The following is a 17,697-nucleotide window of genomic DNA, read 5'->3' as shown; positions in this document are numbered from 1 at the left end:
CACGGGAAATTTTTTGCCCTGAAAATGGATCACGAAGAGTACTTCAAGACAAGCCACCCGGTATATACAAACATCTCTGCACAGTTCACAGGGATAGGGCATCTTGTGGTTGATGGCGGAGCTCTTATAACGAATATCAGCAAGAGATATGGGGTGAAGTACGAAAGCCTTCCGCTACACACGTATATGCACGGAGTCAAGTTTGTGCTATCGAATCTCCGGAAGGCAGGGTTTGATAACATCATGATGTTCTTCAGGGCAGAGTCTGGGCACCGAAAGGTTATCCGGGAATATCTAATGAGGAGATTTGAGTGCATGGATGTCTCAGGAGTGTATGAATACATCGAGAATGAAAGAGTTGCACTGGTTCTCGGAGGGACTGAAGAAATAGAGCTCATGTTTCTGTATGAGTGCCTTGGAATCAGCCTGTATTGTAGTGTTCTGGACCATATGGAGTTCAGGGTTCCCAGCGTCTATGGATTTGTATACCGTCCTCTAGAGCACAGGGTGGAAAGGAAGGCTGCAACAGCGACCATTTTGGAGGAGGAGAGCGATGAAGGGAGTTTGGGGGACATTGACGACGAAATCAAGAGAATCAATCCTGAGATGAGTATTGGGATAATCAGCGACCTGTTTGAGAGCAGGATTAAGCCTTTTGGGCCGTGTGAATACTCTGTGCCTGCGGGGTTGTGCAAGAAGCTCATCAGGATGTTCAGGAGTGAGACTCCTAGAAGCGAGATGAACTTTGACGGAAGATTTCTCTTTCCGGAAGGTTTGGTGGAACACGGAAAGGAATTGACGGATTACAGCGATGTTGTTGGAGACAAGCACAGGGATATTGAGAGCAGGAACGTGGGGATGGAGCTAGATCTGCTGGTGAGTGGGAAAGAGATAAGCCCGACCTCGGCAGCTGTACACATGAAGAACATAAGAAAGTCTGCACAGTCTCTGTTTGACGGGAAGCTTCTATATGCTCCGATTGTCAGGGCCAAGGGCGGGAAGGCTCCGAAGATATCGCAGAAGCAAAGGGCGATTATTGCGGAGAACGAGAGAAGAATGAAGGAGGAGAAGAAGGCAAAGGAGTCGTCCTGGCTTAAGAACTTTTTTGGAAAGTACAAGGGCCTTGACAATCAGGGAAAGAGAAACATGCTGGAGGGAGTCAAGGCTGACGGATCTGGGATTTACAGAAGAATTCTTCTTCTCAAGATTGAGTTCTATGCAGACATGTGGAATCTCGAGAAGAGATCTGAGGACTGTGATGAAGGAGTCATTGTTCCATGCTACTTGAGCTGTATTGAGTACATCCGTGAGTTTGGAAGGTTTGGGCTTGAGGACCAGGCGCCGGATGCAGAGCTTGGATTTGTGCTTCAGAATCTGATTGGATGCGGATTTGAGGCGACTGCCAAGGAGTTGATTGAGAAGCATGGGCTTAAGGGCCTGGACCTGGAGTTCTTCACGGATGACACAAGCGCACCTAGCGAGTTTGATATCTGCTTCCAGCTGAAGCACACTGGAGACAAGCTCCAAAGGAGTGTGAACTCGAAGAAGGATCCACGTGTTCTGTTCAAGCCGGACGAGTGGCAGGTGCGTCTTCTAGACCTTGTTGACCAGAACAAGAGTGCGGTGATATCTGCACCCACGAGTGCCGGAAAGACATTTATCTGCTTCTATGCAATTGAGAAGGTTCTGAGGGAAAGTGACACGGATGTGGTAATCTTCTGTCTCCCCACCAAGGCCCTTGTCAACCAGGTGTCTGCAGATATCTATGCACGGTTTACCCCGAAGGTAAACTCCAAGACCTTTCTCCAAGGAAGCCTTATGAAGGAGTTTTCGATAGCGCCCTGGAACTGCCAGGTCTTGATAGTGATTCCGTCTCTTCTGGAGTCGGTGCTAAACACGCCTCCAAAGGGATTTATCGAAAGAATTAGATACATCATCGTTGACGAGGTTCACAAGATAGGCAGCGAGGAGATGGGCATTCCGATAGAAAGGATAGTCCATCTATCTCCGTGCCCGATGCTGGTTCTGAGTGCAACGCTCGGGAACATCGAGGGATTCTATGGATGGATGAAGAAGATAGAGAGAGAAAAGGGGAGGGACTGCGAGCTGGTTTCCTATGGCGAGCGATACTGCGAGCTGAAGCCCTATGTCTACTCCCATTCGTTTTCACCGAAGATGGTGCCGATAAACAACCTGTTTGCCTACTCATACTCGCATATAAAGAGATTTGGGTTCGGAAATGACATAAGTTTTCTCCCTGAGGAGCTTCTCCATCTGTATGATTCGATATGTGCAGTTCTCCGTAAGGACCAGGAGCATCTGATCAGCAAGATAACACCTGAGAACTTCTTTAGAAGCAACATAGTGACGAAGAAGGAGGTGGGAGAGTATGGCAGGCATCTTCTGGAAACGTTCCAGGGGATGATTGAGGGCGATCTGCTGACTCAGAAGCAGGTGAAGTATGTTTACAAGCTACAAACAAAGGAAACGAGAAAAGCCTTTGAGTCTGTTGTGGACTACAGTTCGGAGTACCTCCTTGAGAACATCCTCGACCTTCTCATGGAGCTTAAGGAGCGGAACATGTTTCCATGCATAGTCTTCAACACCGACAGAGACTTTGCCAGCAAGCTTGCATTGAAGGTACACCGTCAGCTAGAGTCTATGGACATGGAGAAGAAGAAAGACAAGCTCATTGAGAAGATGAAGAAGGAGGCGAAAAGGGCACGAGACCTGGAGAAGACAAAGGAAAGCTGGATCGAGGAGTCGATTGCTGCAGAGAAGAGCTTTCAGATGAGAAATGACAAAAAGAATATCAAGTACACGTTCCTCGACCCTCTGACTAAGCTGACTGATTATGAACTCGAGGAGGAGACGAAGTTCATAAAAAACACCGACTTTGAGTTTATTGACATGCTTTACCGCGGGATGGGGGTCCACCATGCACACATGAACAGAAAGTACCGGTCTCTTGTTGAGATTCTGTTCAGGCAGAAGCATCTGCAGGTGTTGTTTGCAACAGAGACGCTAGCCCTTGGAATCAACATGCCATGCAGGACTGTTGTGTTTGCTGGAGACTCCCTGCAGCTGGATCCGATGAACTACAAGCAAATGGCAGGGAGGGCTGGAAGAAGGGGGTTTGACACCCTGGGAAATGTTGTTTTCATGGGAATACCCAGACAAAGAGTGCAGAACCTCATGGTGTCTCTTCTGCCGGATATCAAGGGGGCCTACACCTACACAAACACAAGCTTCGTTGGGTTTGACCTGAAGGACTCGCTTATCAAGAATCCCTTGCTTGAAAGTACTCTCTATAGTGGCCAGGAAGGTCTATCCCGATCTATTGAGAAGCTTTCCATATCTGGAGATGACTCCTCGCTCTATGACTTAAGCAGTGTGTATGGGTCGGAGGAAAGAAGGGCCGAGCTTGTGAACCATCAGCTTAGCCTCCTCAAGCCATACTTTCTGCCGAAGTCGTATCTTTGCGACCTTGTCATCGGAAACAGAGACTCGGACCCCGAGATTCTGTGCTTTGCCCTTCTTCTGGAGAGCAAAATCCTTCCTCTGGATCCCGACTCTCTTATGACCACATTAGCACACTTCTTCGAAACAAGACCTCTTCTGTTTGACATGGGATGCACACTTCCTCCCCTAGACCCAGCGGTCTACGCGTTCTGCGGAAAGATCAACAGCATCTCTCGGAGCTCTGTCTCCAGGTTTTATCCCCCTATCCTGAGGTCTCTGCAGAAGGAGTCGTCCACGCCTCTGCACATCGTTGACTCTTTCCTAAGTGTGGTGAATCTGGACAAGATAAAGAATTCGTATCTGCTGGACTTCTTCAGGCATGGAAGCTGGAGCAGAATTGCTGCTGAGAACCGTGTTGGGACGGGAGAGCTCTTCAAGTCGCTGAGCGTAGTCAACAGTGTCGTTCTTTCCCTCATAAAGCTACACGACACCTATGGCCTGTGCAGTGAGGACAGGTCCAAGATCGTACGCTTCCACTCTCTATTCGAGCCGAAGTTCAAGGCTATGTTTGCCTAAATTAAACACTTCCCTACCCACACACCATTTTTTGCACGACTCCTTTTATTTCTTCTAATTACCGTGTATGCTAGGCTGCTGGACGTCTGCACAATAAATAAAGGAAGGTTTTGAGACACGATGGGAAAGATCGAGAAGATATATGTGACGGTTCTTCCTATGACCACCGACGAGTATGCAGTGGGGCATCTACACACCGTTTCGTCGATGACAGAGTCGGAAAACGCCGGAGACCTGCGGGTGGAGCTGGTGGGGGCAGAGCGTACTGTTCATGAAACCCTTGGGAAGGTAAACAAGACGCATAAGATAATGTACTTGAAGCCCAGATTCCCAAGAGTGCTTCACAGCCTTATTCCGGAGGATGCATGCATAGTCGAGGAAATCTCATACAATGCCTACACCAGATACCACACGTTCTACAGGAACAGGTACTTCTCGAGCGACACGTTCAACATGGTCTTCAACACAATCAACAGGGACGGGGCAGAAATACTCGAGAATCCATTTGGATACGACCCGGAGCACATCAATCAGATAGAGAGAATCAGCCTGGACCTTCATGCAGCCCCTGTAAACCCTGCATTCGACCCCTCCGTCTATTACCACGAAGAGAGCGGCCGCGGAAGGCTGGACGAGAACTGGGTGGAGACATACAAAAGCAGAGGGATGCCGATGATGGTATCATACAAGCACCTGACTGTTGAGATAAACAACTATATGATGGGGTGGGTTTCAGCAGAGATAGAGAAGGTCATGAGGGGTGTTATAACGTCTATCCAGCAGAGGATATTCTGCACAATGGATAAATGGTATGGAAGGAATAATATAGACAGGACCCAAGAAGAGGATCAAGAGGATGGAAATTTTATTGAATGAATCACTCCTCGCCTACCTTAGCCTCTGCCTTTTTCTTGCCCTTGTCTCCGTAACGTGAGTATGGGTTATATTCAATGAGTGGCTCCTTGTCAGCCCTTACCATGAACCCGGGGACATCGACGATCTGATCCTTGATCGAAATGCACCTTCCTCCAATCAGGAGTCTTGCATGGTGCACAGACTTGGCAAGCCCGGCTGCAAACACCCTGAACTGGAGGCGCCTTTCCAGGTAGTGGTTGATTGTAAGATCAAGAACCTTGTTGAGGCCATTAACCACCTCCTGCTTGTCGCAGAGGTCGATTCCGCCGAGTATTCCATACTTCATGAGTCTCCTAAGAAGAGACCTCCCATTTATGGGGATGTCCTCCGGATTTGTCGATGTAAGGAGTATACGTGCGCGTTCCTTGTCCTTTGCAAATATCTTTTCCATGACCCAGAGTTCGTGCTTATTCTTCAGCCCATACACACCAACCAGCTGTGCCTCTCTTATCAGCCGCTCTTTTTCAAACGGATCTCTCGGGGTGCTTGCTCTCTTGCTACCCTTCTTACCTGCCATTCGGGGTGAAAATTTTTCTTCCTATTCTACCACCTGTTGGTGCTGTGTACCTCATTAACCATGCTGCAGACCGAGCGCTCGGGTCTGGAGCTGCCATGCCGCGGTGGCGTGTTCATGGCAATTGTTAAATCCAATGCCTTTCTATCCCTGATGGGAAAGAGCGCCGTTCCAAATCTAGCAAGCCTCCTGCACAAAAGGATTGTGGTGAGGATTGGTGGAGGACACACACTCAAGGGATTACTGACAGGATACGACGCATTCATGAACATAGTGTTGTCCGAGGTCACGGAGCCTAGCGGTGTGGAAGACACTGCTGTCGTGCGCGGAGAGTTTATAGAGGACGTGGTGGTTGCAGAGGAAGCCTCTTTATCCGTGGCAGGCATGTGACGCTGCCCAATCTTAGGGTTGGAGAGTCTGCCATGGCAGAATTTGGTCCACGCTGCAAATTTTTCAGATACAGAAAACAACCCTAGAAATGAGGAGCAAGGGATACAGAAGAGGAACCAGGTATCTATTTTCACAGGACCACAGGAAGCACGGAGTTGCACATGTGTCGAAGTATCTCGAAAAGTACGAGATTGGAGACATGGTGGACATTCTAGTCAATCCGGCGATGATGAAGGGGATGCCTCACAAGTACTACCATGGGAGGACGGGACGCGTGTATGATGTGAAGCCCAGGTCTCTCAACGTTGCTCTTTACAAGAGGGTTCGTGGAAAGTATGTGATCAAGAAGATCATTGTGCGTATTGAGCACGTGAGGAAGAGTAGGTGCTCAGAAGAGAGCCAAAAGAGGATTCTTATGGCTGCAGAAATGGCAAGGGATGCCGAGTCGAGAGGAGTGGTGCTTGCACCTTCCAAAAGGAAGATTGAAGGCCCGAGGAAGGCGGTGGAGGTATCCCTTGATAACAATCAGCCCATTGAGGTGGGATACGAGCCCCACGTGGTGATCTTCTAATAAAAGCATTTTATCGAGGAGTCTATCCTTGGAGCCTGCACAGGAGGGCCCATTCCTTTTGCCGTATTCAAAAGTACAGAATTTGGAATCCTTCGATGAGGGGAGAGATGCCGATGGATGTGGAACACGAGCTCGGATGGAGATGCTCGGGGAAGCAGAGGCAGGTAAGGTGCACTCATTTGTCTCCGCTTAAGAAGCGCAAGATGGAGCCATCCCATGAGGAGGAGGGCCACACACAGATGGTCAAGTATCCAAGCGATGCTCTGGGGCTTGCCACGAAAAAAGCAAGGCGGCCTTCTGTTGTAAACATCGCAAGAGTGCCTGTGGTGCTGATAGGATATCTCCACCTGCTGCTGAACTCTGTCGTAATCGGATTTATATGCTATGTTGTTGTGTATGTACTAGTGGGGCTGCAAAGAGACATAGGATACAAGATGATCAGCCGGAGGGCACAGATACAGCACCAGATAGAGGAAGCAAAGACCTCCTATAGAATCAACAAATGCGACCCTGCCACAAGAGTGCCTGCAATAGAGGAGCTGTGCAGCAAGTGGGAGTGTGTGATCAAGAATGGGTATAGGTCTGTGGGATACACTCGAATCATTGCAGAAGTTTTTGGAGATGTCATGGATGGATTTGTTAGGAAGTTTTCTGTAAGAAGCTCGCTGACGATCGGATTCTTCTTTGTTCTATTTCTCGTGTTCAGGAGAGCAGCAAAGGCTTAGCCCTGCAGATATTAAACGACGCTATGGTTAAGAAGGCTAGTGGTTCAAGAGACACATGTTTATTCCTTGCCTGGGCTACTCACAATAATATTATTGATCGGAATATGTATCAGCTTTATTGCATATCCCAGAATCCCGAGGAAGCCGATTCCAATGGCATGGCGCTTTATCGACATGGAAAGCTCTTTTCCGGATGGCCTGACACACTTCTTCGAAAAGAGCCTGATGGACCTCAGGTACTCGGAGAGAAAGCTTGGTTTCTGGAGCTTCTGCGACATTTAGGGCTCAAGTACCCGAATTATTTTGAGGATCAAAAACAAATCGTCGGAACCACCAACAACGGGACAAAACAGAGCCACCACCGAGACTCGAACTCGGGGCCTCCAGTTTACTAAACTGGCGCTATAACCACTTAGCTATGGCGGCTAGCCACCCAACATCCAGTCTGCCATACTGCAGAGGCTGCCATCACATCCCCCTACAGACCACAACACAAAGACCACAGAAGACTTTTATTCTATAAAACATCGACCACCGTACCCTCACTTGCTTGTCTTTGACAGGGTCTTGAGCAGGAAAAACGTGTCCATCTTCTTTTCCTTACAGACAATCTTGAAGATCTTTCCAAGAAGATCTTCACTTTGCTCCTTTATATGGGAAATCCGGATCCTGGCAGACTCCTTCAGAAACTCAAGCCTCCTGATCCTTCCGGCAAACTCCCGGTCAATCTCCTCCATCTTCTCTGCATATCCAAAGTCTCGCCCCGTCCTTTTGGGCTCGCGAATCTCAATGTGACTAGAGCTCACCACATCGTCCTTCAAACGATTCCATTTTTCTCCTTCGCGCTCGGCCCACACAATCTTCTGGTCCACCTTCTCAATCTCCTTCTCAACGTCCTTCTTTCCAATAAAGGACTCGCTCTCCTGGAGCCTTCTTTCCAAGCTCACTCCATATTCTATCCTCTTCTTCTGCAGCACATGTTCCACACATAGAACAACCAAGTCCTTTAGCGTGCTGTCCTCTCCGAGCCTTCCATGCAGGTCAGAAGCACTTGTCTTTTTCTTAGGCGCCTCCTTAATAAGAATGCTACCGCTGAAGTCCTCTCCTCCACCTATACTCAGCTCCATCCCATTCTCCGCAATGCCCTCACATCCATCTTGTATGCATCCACCACTCTCCTCCTTCGCTTTCTTGGCAGAGGGTCCCTGATCCTCGCCGTCCTTCCTCTTGCCACCCCGGACAAACCTAAAGCTAAAGATCCCATCCGTGTTCCCTCGAACAGCACTCAGCTCCTTCCCCTCTTCAAGGATCCTCCGGACCTTCGGCCCCTGCCCGGCACTTCGTCTGAAAATAAACCCATCCAAGTTCTCAAGCATCTCACCAAGCCCAGTTAAGGGCTTGCTTTTCAAAATCCATTTCCACCCCACCCTGCCATAGCCAACCCCCACGATAAAACACCACTCATATCCCAGATAAACCTTTAATGATCAAACATCCTGTCATATACCCCAATCTCGGCCAAGTACCTCTTGACCTTTTCAACAGCCCTATACCTTCCTATCTTGATCCCTGCTATCCCATGGGGCATCTCGTCGTGCTCATCTTCCTCTGCAGTAAAGAGATCGCTGAATATCTCCGGCTTAACCCCGTCCCTTGGCATAATGCTTCCATGTACCTCTCCTGCAAATGTCCTTGTAACCATCTTTCCCTTATGCATATGCACCACTCCGATAATCGTGGAGTACACACATTCCCCTCCGACCTTCGACGCAACCTCAAGCACTCTCGGAGCGCCCATCTTTAGGAAATCCTTGGCATATTGCCCTGGAAATCCTCCTAGCCCACTCATGTGGATGCTGGTGTCGTCCACAAAGACAAAAGTGGACTCCGTGACCAGGTGGCTTACTTTCTGGAGCTTGTCAATGATAATCTCTTCCTTGCTTCCCTGGATCTCCTCAATGTCTAGTCTAATCATCTGCACAGGAGCTCCCAAAAACTCCTGGAATGCTTTGTACTTATAGGAGCTCGACGTTATAAACAGCGTCCGAACCATCTCCAGCTTGTTCACATCCAAGTTACAGGCATTGGCCACATTCTCCCTAGAATACACAGCCCTGGACAATCTTGTCTCCGGCACAGTCTCCCGGTCCTCCATTTCCACGGCTATTCAAGCAATTCTTTAAGAACAAGAGCCCCTCCAATTCACTTTACAAACGTTTAATCAATCCCAAAGGCACCTAGTTCCACCGTACATGCACAGCCTCATCCTCTCCTTTCATCGTCACCATGTGGGCCCCGAAATAGTCCCTCATTGCCTGAATCATGTTCCCCCCTCCCTCCTCCTTCTTCATCCCGTTAAGGTACATTAGGCAAGACGAGATCGTTGGAGTTGGCACCTCGCACTCAGTAGAGTACAGAACCATTTCCTTGAGGTCTTGGTAGTATTCGTTGCACAGAGACACAAATTCAGACGTAAGCTCAAAATCATCCTGTCTCTCCTTCCCCATGCTCCTAACCACGTCCAACAGCTTTCCCCTGAGGATGCATCCATTGCTCCACACTTGCGAGATATCTTCGATGGTGTATGGCCACCCATGCTTCTTCCTGGCTCTCATCAGCAGGTTGAATCCCTGCACGCACGAAACCATTCTTGCAAGGTAAAACCCCCTTCTGGCCGCATCCAGAGACATCTCCCTCCTTCCCTTCCCACCCTCTAACCTTTCGGAGAGCCAGCACCTTTTCTTCTTTGCATATGATACCATCCTGGATGCAACTGCCTCCATTATTGCTGGAATGGGCTGCCCCATCTCCATTGACGACACCACTGCTTCCATTCCAGTGCCCTTCTGCCCCGAGACGTCTGCTATCTGGTCAAGCACGCTTCCTCTCTCGTTCTCCATTCTCAAGATCGAGCACGAGATTCTAAGGAGATAGCTTTCAGACTCCATTCCGTTCCAACTGTCAAACAGTGAGGATATCTCCATGTTGCTCAACCCCAGGGACTTCAGGACTAGATATGTCTCGGAGATTATTGCCATGTCCCCGTACTCGATTCCGTTATGAACCATCTTGACAAAGTGTCCGGCCCCTCCCTCCCCAAGCCATACGCAGCAGCGCTTGCTTCCAGAGACCTCGACTGCAGAAATATCCGTAAGAAATCCTTGGACCTTTTCCCAGGAATCCTTGTCACACCCGACCATGATGGACGGCCCGTACCTGGCTCCCTCTTCTCCTCCAGAAATCCCACACCCGACGAATCCAAACTTGTATCTATTTCTTCTGATGGTGTCTTTGTATGAGGAGTTTCCCCCGTCAATGACAACATCGTCCTTGCCCAGGTATCTGCTGAGCTCCTCGAGAAAGACATCCACCACTTTTCCAGAGGTCAGCATCAGAAGAATGACCCTCGGAGAAGTCTTGATGCCCACAACCAGGTCCTCCACGGAATAATGGGGGCAGATGTCTCTCCTCTCCCTCACAAGGTCGTCCGTCTTCGAGGATGTCCTGTTGAAAACATGCAGCCTGTATCCCCTTGAGACAATGTTCAATGCAAGACTATGTCCCATCACTCCCAAGCCAATTAGGCCGATCTCCATTTTCGGGGTTTGAGGCATCTGAATTTATACTTGTCTTCCTAGCTATGGGAACAGCCCTGATTGTTGTTATGGAGGAAAAGATCAAGAATCTTGAGGAAAAGCTTTTGGTCCTGGAGCAGCTCCGTAAGAAGGCAGAGAGCTTCAGGCTTATGAATGAGAGCATCAGAAGGTATATGAACAGGGTTGAGGCGCTGGACACTCGGATCCGGGCTATAGACGCCCAGATAGTAAACTACGATCTCGTAGATCTTCTGAGCGAAGAAACAATAGACATCAGCTCAATGAACCTTGAGACGGTTGTCTCTGTAATGAAGGACATACTGTGTGCTATTTCGCAGTTCAAGGAGGATGGCTCAGCAGATTACCTCGAGAGGTGCTCAGACCTTTGGAAGAGAGTAAGGAAGATTGGATTTCTACGGCTGAACGAGGCGATCTACAGGTCGACGGAGTCTCTGATGATGGATCCAAGCTTTGGAGAGTTTGTCAGGTTGCTCGATAGAAACCTTGTGCACAGGATACAGGTGAAGGTCCTACAGTCAAGAAAGGCGGAATGTCTTAGGAAGTCGGCATACATAAGAAGCAACAAGGAGTTTTTGTTCAGGTCGATGGTCCAACAGGAACTGCACATGTTCCTTCGGCTGTTTCCGTGGGAGTCCAAGGAAATATACAATCGGCTGATGGACTTTGAGGAAGAAAGGCCTCTTGTGAACTCGGGGCTTTTTGAGTGCTTTTCATTCTCTGTTCTCAAGGAGTACTTCGAAAGCTGCACCCTGGAGGAGCTTGAGTCTTTGAGGAGCCGCTTGAGCGCAGATCTCAAGAGGAAAGCCCCGGGCATCTCTGTGGAGGGGGAAGCGGGCCAGGATGGGGAATTCTATGCAAATGTCCTGGTGCTTGTGTCTGTAAGGCACTATCTTTCCTCAAAACAAGCCCACTGTGCACAGGACGAGGTCGTTGAGATCTAGGCCTTAACAGCAGGATGTGAGGCAAGAAGGCCCAATCCAAAACAAGTGAAACGGGACTCATAAATCGTTTGAGTGTTGAGAAACAAACCCGATGGAAGAGAAGAGTGTGTTGGAAATAACAATCCCTGGATCAAGAAATGTTCAAAACAAATATACCGAGTACGAGGTTGTGTGTGTCACTAATAGCAGGAGCTTCAGAAAGTGCTACACAAAAGTCTTTAGGCGATACAGTGATTTCCACAGGCTTCACTGCAGACTCAAGTATCTCATGAAGGTGTTGCCGGAGTTTCCAAGGAAGAGATGGAATAAAATGAGTAGGGAGGTTGTGGAGGAGAGAGTGAGGATGCTAACAGTCTACATGAGATTTGTGTGCGACCAGCTCTTGAGGAGCAGAGAGGGCGTGGAAAAGATCGAAGCGGACATTGTGGCCTTCATACAAGGAAGGAGCTCTGTGCCAGAGACTTGATGTTTAAGATTTATTAAGGATAATTGGTGCAGCTTTCCTCATCCAGGAGGTCTGTGGCCTCCACCGTCTATTTCCCGGATGACGTCCAGCCTGTTTGAAGCCCTTGCTATTCTCCTTGCCTCTCTTCTCAGCCTCCTGGACTTCCTGAGCTCCCCGTTCTGCTCAAAAAACTGGCTCATGTAGAAGGGTGCCAGAAACATGTCGAGAGACCCCCTATTGGATACATATTCGTTACATTCCAACAACGCCCTATAAAGATCTTCGTTATAATAGGTTACGCCTTCCCTCTTATCATCCTTTTTTCTAAGCTGGATGTACTTCGAGTACAGGCTCATAAATGGCAGCTTGCCGTGCTTCAGCTTGTAATACGTTATGATCTCGGAGTGTTCCCCCTCTCCATTTAGATTTCGGTAGAAGTCAAGAAAGCTTTCAAACGAGGACAGCACCTCTGCATACCTGGGAGGAGGGGTAGGGTCTCTTGGGAAAACCAGTGGGTCCATCTCCGACGTGAAGACTACCCTTTTCACGTTACCGTCCAGGATGTACATCAGGGACAGTAGATCATTCGTAGAGGCGGGTTCTTCATAATACTCAAACATCTCACGGGGATCATGGATGCCGGGAAGAGATAAACAAAGACATTAAATTTTGAGTCTGGGATCCCTGGATGGATAGAACCGATGAGTTTGTGAAAGTTGTCCGGGCCACGCACATTCCACAGCAAGGCCGGGCTTCGTTTGCATCTCCATACATAAGAGCATTTGAGATAGACGGTGTGATAGAGAAGACGCTTTCGGATGTGGGTAAGATGCTGGACAAGGAACGGGTATACGAGTCCTTTGCCCTACAGTCGAAGATAGACAGGGCATGGGAGCTGGTGAAGGAGATGCGGGAGATTTCGGGCCTTGAGGTAAGGTGTAGGAACGACCAGGAGGCAGCATCGTATGCAAGTCTCAACGGAATGGTCCGGAACAGAGCGGCCAGATACCATATAAGGCTAAAGGAGCTTGTCAGAAAAAAGGACGCCCGGAGCCAGGCCGTGAGTGAAAGGAGAAGGGAGTTTGATTCTGAGCGCCCCCAGGAGCAACAGGACGTGGTGCTGATGGAAAGCGAGGTTGTCACCGAGAGGGTCAAGGAAAGGCAAAGGATCTCGATGCAGATCAGTGAGATAGGCCAGATAATGGAGGAGATAAGCATGCACATATCTCTCCAGGAAGAAAGCTTCAAGAGGATTGACGACCTGATGGGCACCTCCGACACCCTTATTTCCGGGAGCCTCGACCTCATGAGAAAGACCTGGGAGAATGTATCCAGTACTCGCCCTGCAATTGTCAGGTTTGTAATGTTCTGGATGGTGCTGGCACTGGTATTTTGGTTGCTAAGAAGATGATTCGGTATAATTAAAACAGCCAGAGTTTGCTATTGGGCAGGAATATGCGCCTCTTCTAAGCAATTTTTTATATAAACAAAACATTTGGATTCGCCACAGCGCAGGCTTCTGCAAAAGACTCATCTCTGCATATCTATGGCTCTGCTACCAGACGCGCTGATATTCAAGCAGCCTGTCTTCACAGGCAACAACAAATCTATCCCCACTGGAGCTCACAAGCTTGAGCTTATCCTTCTTCTCTACATTCTTTGTCTCGCAAGGTACCTTGAAATCCTCCTTCGATCCGTCAGCGAGATTGACAACATGGACGACATCCTTGAATCCCCCGGTGAACCCATAGTTGTTGGAACAGGATATCCTAAACCTCGCATATACAGCATCAGACTCATAGACAGCATTGATCTCGTCCATATCGTCACACAGCATGGTGGTGAAAATGCAGTTTTTGGCGTTCCTCTGGTCGTAGAGCGTGACCGAGTTGAGGCTCCTGGCAAGAATCAGATTCGAATCGACAAACTGGAAGTCGGAAATCGATCTCACCGCACCCTCAATCCCATCCACATCCACTCCATCTATTGTCAAGGCCTCCAGAGACTTCGAGGCCAGTCTCAGGTCGTTAATATGGATCTCTCCAGAGCTTGTCGAATACCCAAACACCATGTTCATCTCCTTGCTGAACTTCGTCGAGTTGATCACAAACATCAGATCACTATACTTGTGTGGCTTTACATCCACGATGGTGAAGCATCCATCGATCTTTTCCGGCTTCCACAGGTTGATCTTCAGATAGTCTGAAGACAGAAGAAACTGCTTGTCGTTGTTGAAGCTGAGGCTGTTGAGGATGCAGGGATGCACATTCTTGCACTCCTTGACACATACATACTCATACTCCTCGGAACACCTCCCTTCCAGAATCTCCTTCGTAGACCCTCTGTTCCGGATCTTCCATATCTTCAGGTTTCTTTCGTTTCCAACAACAAGAAACTCGTTCAGCCCTCCGTCGTCGAACCTCTCAATCGCCAACACCTTCTCTGCCACGTCGCAGCTCTCCAGATAGTCGAATTCCAGCTCAAATCCCTGGAACGAGTATAGCTTCTCGTCTCCGTAGCACTCCACCCTTCCGTCTCCACACCCTACATACAGCCGCTCCCCATACAGCACAGAGGTGATCTTTTCTTTGTTCTCTGAAGAATTAAGTTCTAGAGCAAAGGCTCTGCATTGCTTCCACATCAGGATCTCGTTCTTACCCATAGCTGGGATTTTTTATTAAGAAAAAATTGCCCTCGCGTCTGGGCCAACAGTAAACACAGGTTCTCGGGCACTTTTTAATGTAGTGTGGATCACTTGCGGCCTCTATAGAGATGCTTCGGCTTCCTGTCGTAGTAGTGTTTGTCATCAAACCTGGCCTTCTTTTTGCTTGGAAGTCGAGGGGGCTGTGCCACCTGCGTCTTGCTGTCCCTCCTCACATGCACGGCTATGTCTCCACCACTGTTTCTGGACCTGTGCTTCCACGAGTCGGGCAGCCTTTTCTTTTCCCGGAGTCGATTGATTATCCTCCTTCTTTCTATCCCTGCTACAACCTCTTCCTTCAGAGCCCTTTCCTCGGGAGACAGGACGTCGTATGTCTTGCAGTACATAGGAAGCAGGCCCTCCTCTTCCTCCTCAACTTCCTTGAGCTTCTTCTCAATGTCAGGATCGAAGAAGTCTGCCACATTCTTGCCGTCAACGATCTCAGGAACAATGTCGTATCTGTATTCCTCGGGGATAAGATATCTTTCCTGCTCATTCTCAATCTCCGTTACCTCTCTCGAGCAGATAAACGATTCCGCCTTCTCCCGAAGCTCCTTGGGTCTAACGATGGTGATTCTGTTGATGTACTCAGAGAGCCTTTCACTGTTGATCTTCCTTTCAAACCTTTCGTCAAGTAAAAGATCGCATGCCATCGCCTTGACCGCATCTATGTTCTCTTCCTTCTCGCAGCTCATCTCCATGTACTTCTTGCCCTCCAGAAAGCTCATGATCGCCTTCTTGTCCTCCATCCCAGACAGTCCCAAGACATCACTTTTGCTCAGAACAATGACCATATTCGAGCTCAGGAGCGGGTTCAGAGTGTTAAATAGATCCATCTGTTCTTCGACAGAGTACCCACACGTCTCGCTTAAGTCGATGAAGTACAGGACAACCGCCTTGATGTGTGCAAGGGCAGTTATGCTGAGCATCTCAATGGTGTTTCTGTTCTCAAGAGGCTGGTCGAGAATCCCAGGCGTGTCAATCACCTGCCACTGGAGATACTTGTAGTCAAAGTGTCCGACATAGAGGCTTTTTGTTGTAAACGGGTAGGGCTGGACCTCCACATCTGCTCTCGATATCTTCCTGACAAAGGAGCTCTTCCCGACATTTGGAAACCCGCACACAAGAAGAGTTCGTCCAGACAGGTCTATCGACGGCAGCCTACTCATGTGCATTCTGACCTCCTCCAGATACTCAAGAGTCTTTCCAAGCTTCTTGGCTGCAGACGCCATCCTCCCGAGTGCCGCTCTCTTCAGCTGCTTGCACCTGTACAGGCTGTCTGCAAACTTCAGAAGCTTCACAAACTCCTTCGAGACCTTTTCAATCCCGTTCTTCGCTGCGTTCACATGCCCAAGCGCAAGCTTGTAGTGGTCTCTGTCGTACAGAACGTTGATCAGATCTCCGTAAAACGGATGGATGTCTTCAATCCTCGGAAAGTCCGTGAGAATCGTTCCAAGTCTCGATGCAAACTCATTTCCTGCATGCTTCACCTTCCTCATGTAGAACATCCTTATCTTGACAATGTTGTACTGTGGATGGATGACCGTCGGCGTTCTTTTCTGAGTCTTGCTGAGAGATATGTCTATCAGCTCCATGTTCAGAGGGACCGGCGTTATATATCCAAAGTTCGCCTTCATTTGGGGTGCCTGCCGTCGGCGAAAAAATTGCAGAAATCCCTGCTCTGTCGCCGACCTTGTTTCTCTTTTCTGTACTCCAGGCAGTAGCCATAGATGCAGGATTCTTTAACCCATAGACAGATGCTCAGGTTGTACGAAGGAATGGTTTTCCTTCCAAGCTGCCCTCCAGACTGCACCTTTGTTCAAATAATACACCATGAAACAATTGGAGTCCAGCCTGGAGAGGAGTACCCCATTCCTGTATTCCTCAGCTACCAGGTGGTGTTCGCCAATCTTTGTATTCATGAAGGTAAGGCAAGTCTCATGACCGTGAATTACATCCAGGCCTACACGTCCTCCGAGGAGAATGGAGTGCTTTCTTACAGGGAGTTCCAAGGGGTCGAGATCACAAAGCAGAGGACATTGAAGTCTGAGATATATGAAGTGCTTCCTCCATTTGGAATCCGGGAGTACTTCGATGGAGCGTTTCTCTTCTTCAGGCTGGAAAAGCTGTTTGGAGGCGACGAGGTGAAGGGGTATGAGCTGCATAGCGAGAGGAACGAATACATAGAGAGAAGAGGATCCATTTACAAAGCGTATCCGGGCAGCAGGCATAGCTTGGAGTATTCCATCTCTGGGGAGAACTTCATGTATAGATTTAGGTCCAGATGTGTTTCTGGATGCCCATTTCACTTCAGACTCTGGAGCGCCTCGGATGTGGTGTACTTCACGGCAAGGCCTCAAAACAGCATTCTGGAGGTAGAGTGCCCGGGAATAATGACGTCAGACACATCGAAGGGAACTATCAGCATTCCCTTGGACCAGCTCCGCAGGCAAGGAGGCTTCTTGTGTGTTGGAGGATATAGGATCGGCTTTTTGCCTGAGTTCCACATGCATCACTCCGACCGCTAGGCCTTCGCAAAGTACATGATATTGGACTGCTGATAGCACCCTGAATGGAAAATATAAAGAGAAACAGAAGGTTCCTGGGAATCGCACTCATAAACTTCGCGATCTGCATATTTATTCTCTTCCATGCACCGATATTTATCCCCATGCCCTACATCTCTTCGAGGGTGTGCCTCAGGTTTGCGTCTCTGTTTGTATACACCTTTGTCTATGCATTCGCTCTTCTTGGGGCCAATGTCAGAAGAATTGCTCCAGTAAGAGTTACCAGGAAGGTGGTACCTGTGGGATAGGCATGTGGGGATGGTGCTCCACCAG

General features: G+C 48.8%; 18 protein-coding genes and 1 non-coding gene across 19 annotated transcripts; 10 read left to right on the top strand and 9 right to left on the bottom strand.

Moving 5' to 3' along the window:
• Positions 1–24: 24 nt before the first annotated feature.
• ECU05_0940 (uncharacterized protein) lies at positions 25–4,038 on the top strand (the record flags this gene model as incomplete). The annotated part of the gene is made up of 1 exon (NM_001041303.1): positions 25–4,038. One exon carries the CDS (start codon positions 25–27, stop codon positions 4,036–4,038), a length of 4,014 nt encoding a protein of 1,337 aa, NP_597437.1.
• A 120-nt stretch (positions 4,039–4,158) lies between these two features.
• ECU05_0930 (phosphatidylinositol transfer protein) lies at positions 4,159–4,914 on the top strand (the record flags this gene model as incomplete). The annotated part of the gene is made up of 1 exon (NM_001041302.1): positions 4,159–4,914. The coding sequence occupies one exon, from the start codon at positions 4,159–4,161 to the stop codon at positions 4,912–4,914; it is 756 nt and encodes a 251-aa protein (NP_597436.1).
• Position 4,915: 1 nt separating this feature from the next.
• ECU05_0920 (40S ribosomal protein S9) lies at positions 4,916–5,470 on the bottom strand (the record flags this gene model as incomplete). The annotated part of the gene is made up of 1 exon (NM_001041301.1): positions 4,916–5,470. The coding sequence occupies one exon, from the start codon at positions 5,468–5,470 to the stop codon at positions 4,916–4,918; it is 555 nt and encodes a 184-aa protein (NP_597435.1).
• A 150-nt stretch (positions 5,471–5,620) lies between these two features.
• On the top strand, positions 5,621–5,857 carry ECU05_0910i (mRNA splicing protein SMX2; the record flags this gene model as incomplete). The annotated part of the gene is made up of 1 exon (NM_001041300.1): positions 5,621–5,857. The coding sequence occupies one exon, from the start codon at positions 5,621–5,623 to the stop codon at positions 5,855–5,857; it is 237 nt and encodes a 78-aa protein (NP_597434.1).
• An 88-nt stretch (positions 5,858–5,945) lies between these two features.
• ECU05_0900 (60S ribosomal protein L21) lies at positions 5,946–6,428 on the top strand (the record flags this gene model as incomplete). The annotated part of the gene is made up of 1 exon (NM_001041299.1): positions 5,946–6,428. One exon carries the CDS (start codon positions 5,946–5,948, stop codon positions 6,426–6,428), a length of 483 nt encoding a protein of 160 aa, NP_597433.1.
• Positions 6,429–6,523: 95 nt separating this feature from the next.
• On the top strand, positions 6,524–7,153 carry ECU05_0890 (Brr6p-like protein; the record flags this gene model as incomplete). The annotated part of the gene is made up of 1 exon (NM_001041298.1): positions 6,524–7,153. One exon carries the CDS (start codon positions 6,524–6,526, stop codon positions 7,151–7,153), a length of 630 nt encoding a protein of 209 aa, NP_597432.1.
• A 59-nt stretch (positions 7,154–7,212) lies between these two features.
• On the bottom strand, positions 7,213–7,431 carry ECU05_0885 (uncharacterized protein; the record flags this gene model as incomplete). The annotated part of the gene is made up of 1 exon (NM_001041297.1): positions 7,213–7,431. One exon carries the CDS (start codon positions 7,429–7,431, stop codon positions 7,213–7,215), a length of 219 nt encoding a protein of 72 aa, NP_597431.1.
• A 75-nt stretch (positions 7,432–7,506) lies between these two features.
• ECU05_0883 lies at positions 7,507–7,579 on the bottom strand. The gene has a single exon. It is a non-coding gene; the product is annotated as a tRNA-Thr (tRNA).
• Positions 7,580–7,695: 116 nt separating this feature from the next.
• ECU05_0880 (uncharacterized protein) lies at positions 7,696–8,529 on the bottom strand (the record flags this gene model as incomplete). Its single annotated transcript, NM_001041296.1, has 1 exon — positions 7,696–8,529. The coding sequence occupies one exon, from the start codon at positions 8,527–8,529 to the stop codon at positions 7,696–7,698; it is 834 nt and encodes a 277-aa protein (NP_597430.1).
• Positions 8,530–8,633: 104 nt separating this feature from the next.
• On the bottom strand, positions 8,634–9,308 carry ECU05_0870 (uncharacterized protein; the record flags this gene model as incomplete). Its single annotated transcript, NM_001041295.1, has 1 exon — positions 8,634–9,308. One exon carries the CDS (start codon positions 9,306–9,308, stop codon positions 8,634–8,636), a length of 675 nt encoding a protein of 224 aa, NP_597429.1.
• Positions 9,309–9,390: 82 nt separating this feature from the next.
• On the bottom strand, positions 9,391–10,749 carry ECU05_0860 (uncharacterized protein; the record flags this gene model as incomplete). Its single annotated transcript, NM_001041294.2, has 1 exon — positions 9,391–10,749. One exon carries the CDS (start codon positions 10,747–10,749, stop codon positions 9,391–9,393), a length of 1,359 nt encoding a protein of 452 aa, NP_597428.2.
• Positions 10,750–10,817: 68 nt separating this feature from the next.
• Positions 10,818–11,711, top strand: ECU05_0850 (uncharacterized protein; the record flags this gene model as incomplete). The annotated part of the gene is made up of 1 exon (NM_001041293.2): positions 10,818–11,711. One exon carries the CDS (start codon positions 10,818–10,820, stop codon positions 11,709–11,711), a length of 894 nt encoding a protein of 297 aa, NP_597427.2.
• Positions 11,712–11,802: 91 nt separating this feature from the next.
• On the top strand, positions 11,803–12,177 carry ECU05_0840 (Snx3p-like protein; the record flags this gene model as incomplete). The annotated part of the gene is made up of 1 exon (NM_001041292.1): positions 11,803–12,177. One exon carries the CDS (start codon positions 11,803–11,805, stop codon positions 12,175–12,177), a length of 375 nt encoding a protein of 124 aa, NP_597426.1.
• A 38-nt stretch (positions 12,178–12,215) lies between these two features.
• Positions 12,216–12,776, bottom strand: ECU05_0830 (uncharacterized protein; the record flags this gene model as incomplete). Its single annotated transcript, NM_001041291.1, has 1 exon — positions 12,216–12,776. One exon carries the CDS (start codon positions 12,774–12,776, stop codon positions 12,216–12,218), a length of 561 nt encoding a protein of 186 aa, NP_597425.1.
• A 68-nt stretch (positions 12,777–12,844) lies between these two features.
• ECU05_0820 (syntaxin homolog) lies at positions 12,845–13,567 on the top strand (the record flags this gene model as incomplete). Its single annotated transcript, NM_001041290.1, has 1 exon — positions 12,845–13,567. The coding sequence occupies one exon, from the start codon at positions 12,845–12,847 to the stop codon at positions 13,565–13,567; it is 723 nt and encodes a 240-aa protein (NP_597424.1).
• Positions 13,568–13,711: 144 nt separating this feature from the next.
• Positions 13,712–14,818, bottom strand: ECU05_0810 (protein phosphatase 2A regulatory subunit CDC55; the record flags this gene model as incomplete). The annotated part of the gene is made up of 1 exon (NM_001041289.1): positions 13,712–14,818. One exon carries the CDS (start codon positions 14,816–14,818, stop codon positions 13,712–13,714), a length of 1,107 nt encoding a protein of 368 aa, NP_597423.1.
• Positions 14,819–14,907: 89 nt separating this feature from the next.
• On the bottom strand, positions 14,908–16,494 carry ECU05_0800 (uncharacterized protein; the record flags this gene model as incomplete). Its single annotated transcript, NM_001041288.1, has 1 exon — positions 14,908–16,494. One exon carries the CDS (start codon positions 16,492–16,494, stop codon positions 14,908–14,910), a length of 1,587 nt encoding a protein of 528 aa, NP_597422.1.
• A 120-nt stretch (positions 16,495–16,614) lies between these two features.
• ECU05_0790 (uncharacterized protein) lies at positions 16,615–17,385 on the top strand (the record flags this gene model as incomplete). The annotated part of the gene is made up of 1 exon (NM_001041287.2): positions 16,615–17,385. The coding sequence occupies one exon, from the start codon at positions 16,615–16,617 to the stop codon at positions 17,383–17,385; it is 771 nt and encodes a 256-aa protein (NP_597421.2).
• Positions 17,386–17,429: 44 nt separating this feature from the next.
• Positions 17,430–17,672, top strand: ECU05_0785 (uncharacterized protein; the record flags this gene model as incomplete). Its single annotated transcript, NM_001415625.1, has 1 exon — positions 17,430–17,672. One exon carries the CDS (start codon positions 17,430–17,432, stop codon positions 17,670–17,672), a length of 243 nt encoding a protein of 80 aa, NP_001402564.1.
• Positions 17,673–17,697: the final 25 nt, after the last annotated feature.

Source organism: Encephalitozoon cuniculi, chromosome V, assembly GCF_000091225.2.
Source record: "Encephalitozoon cuniculi GB-M1 chromosome V, complete sequence".
NCBI lineage: Eukaryota > Fungi > Microsporidia > Unikaryonidae > Encephalitozoon > Encephalitozoon cuniculi.
Note: the sequence above shows the minus strand (reverse complement) of the source record. Positions and strands in the feature narration are given on the sequence as shown.